Source organism: Frankliniella occidentalis, unplaced genomic scaffold (assembly GCF_000697945.3).
Source record: "Frankliniella occidentalis isolate FOCC.00 unplaced genomic scaffold, Focc_3.1 Scaffold197, whole genome shotgun sequence".
NCBI classification, from domain to species: Eukaryota; Metazoa; Arthropoda; class Insecta; order Thysanoptera; family Thripidae; genus Frankliniella; species Frankliniella occidentalis.
The window spans coordinates 135,741-137,735 of record NW_026267323.1 but is presented as its reverse complement, the minus strand read 5'-3'; the positions used below and the strand labels follow the sequence as shown (position 1 = coordinate 137,735).

At 40.9% G+C, this 1,995-nt stretch overlaps 1 protein-coding gene across 1 annotated transcript in view; it reads right to left on the bottom strand.

The window, feature by feature from the left end:
• Nucleotides 1-971: 971 nt before the first annotated feature.
• Nucleotides 972-1,995, bottom strand: part of LOC113211198 (uncharacterized) — a 21,458-nt gene continuing 20,434 nt past the window's right edge. Inside the window, exon 3 of the mRNA XM_052272271.1 lies at nucleotides 972-1,151. Within this exon, the coding sequence (XP_052128231.1) occupies nucleotides 972-1,151 (180 nt within the window). The remainder of the gene's footprint in view (nucleotides 1,152-1,995) is intronic.

Below are 1,995 nucleotides of genomic sequence, written 5' to 3'. Positions count from 1 at the left end.
GGTAGTGCAAAAATTTACACAAAGATACGGGCCTCCGGCCCGTCAACTTCCCATCACTTCGACTAAGCATCAAGGGTTGTACATTGCTTCGCTTATTTTCAACAAAAACTCCCTCTGGACTAGGCTTACTAGCCAGCCGCCAGGCACGGAGCCACAGGTTGAGTAGTCGGCTGTCGCAACCGAGCTCGTTCGGCTGGAGTCGACTCGGGATCTCGGAAGTCCTCCTACCAGATAGTTTGGTCCGGTCACAGCGACCAGAAGGTTTGATCTCAGTGACCAGAGAAGTTTGGGAAAAACCTTAACACATGCTTTTGCCTATGGTTTCGGACATAAGCATAAAAGGCATTCGGGTACCTCGACTAAACATAACAAAACGGCAGTATTTACAATTTTGTCCGCTCAGTCAAAACAGCTTATTGCCCGCATGGAAATAAGTACATCCAAATGACACTTTCAGGTATACTTTTGTAGAAAGTATACATTAGGTATGCTTAAAATATAGCAGATTGGAACCGCAACACTTTGGAGGCACTTTAGGCAAACTTTTTTCATACTTTTTGTATACTTTTTTTACAATTTTAAGACACTTTGGCCTGTCACTTTTTGAGCTCTTTTTTTCCGTGCGGGTGGTTTCAATTGAGGAGTCGTATCATCACAACTCAGGAGGAAGACTGGTCGCAGTTTGGTTGCAGCGTACAATATATTTTCCTCCGTAATAAAGCATTCCGGTAAAGCAGAAATGCAGAAGAATGCGGGGAAGATGGTGACTTCCGTTTTCTTGTTCCCCGCATTCTTCTGCATTTCAGCTTTACCGGAATACTTTATTGGTCAGAACTTACGTCAGTGATAATTTCGTTGAAAATCAAAGAAAGCTCATTTTTAACGCGCTCCTTTTCACCTAGATGCGACGTGTCCTGCCCATATGGGACCTCTTGTGCTTTCCCGTTTTAAAAGGTTATGTTTGTCTTTAGTTATTGTCCAATTGAGCATACCTGCTTCACAAGGCAAGGCGTCCCTTTGACGCTGAAGTACTCGTAAAAATCGGGTGGCGGATAATCTCTGGCGGCGCTACAACCTCTCTTTGGAAATTTAAATATAAAGGCGTTTTCTTTCCACTGGTTGTTGTTACGAACGTCTAGAATCGCATTGGCCTGTGCGTGAAAGACATGAAAGGTTCTGTTAATCAACGAACATTGATAAAGGCAGAAAATTTAATACGAATGCAGTACAAAATATTTTCCTCATTAACATTCAAGCAGATCCCCACTCAATTTCCCTGAACACGAATGAAGTTTATATCCCCATTGGAACAGGTTGTTTCTTGTTTTCGCCGTTGGGTAGGCTGGTCCCCAAATCATTTTTTCTTGATTTTTTTCGGGCTTTATTCAGAATAAGGGGAATCTTACGCACATAGCATACGCCGCAAGCCCGAATACGATCCGACCAAAGGAACTACTGTTCAGGTCACGAGGGTTTTATGTCGAGATGCCAACTATTGAAATCGACGCAAACGATATCGTTTCCTGAATCGTTCCTGTTTTGCTCATTACAAACCGGTAGGGGTTTTACCAGAAGATTAGTTTCGTTCCAAGATCGTAAATAGGAAAGTTGAGCTGCAAGTCAAAAAACGTGTCCATCACTGGGAACCTTACCCTACCAGCTAACAAACCAAGACCGAGGGCGAAAGTAGGGTTTTAAATTTGTAAGTAATTTATTTTCTTTACGTAAGATTGGTAAAATACCGGTAAAATACGGTAAAATTGGTAACTTTGGTAAAAAATTGTTTTATCGCTTTAAAATAATGATTTAAGTAGGTTTTATTATTGTTTACTACTTTGAGGGCAATATTTCGTACTATTGCCTTTATTTGGTTATGTTTCTGAGGTAAAACGTCCAATATTTCTCCCCAGGACGTAATTAGTTTGCGTTTATATTTTGATGTGATGCTGACATCTAAATAGTAAGTTTTGAAAACTTATGTGATATGTTTGCCAA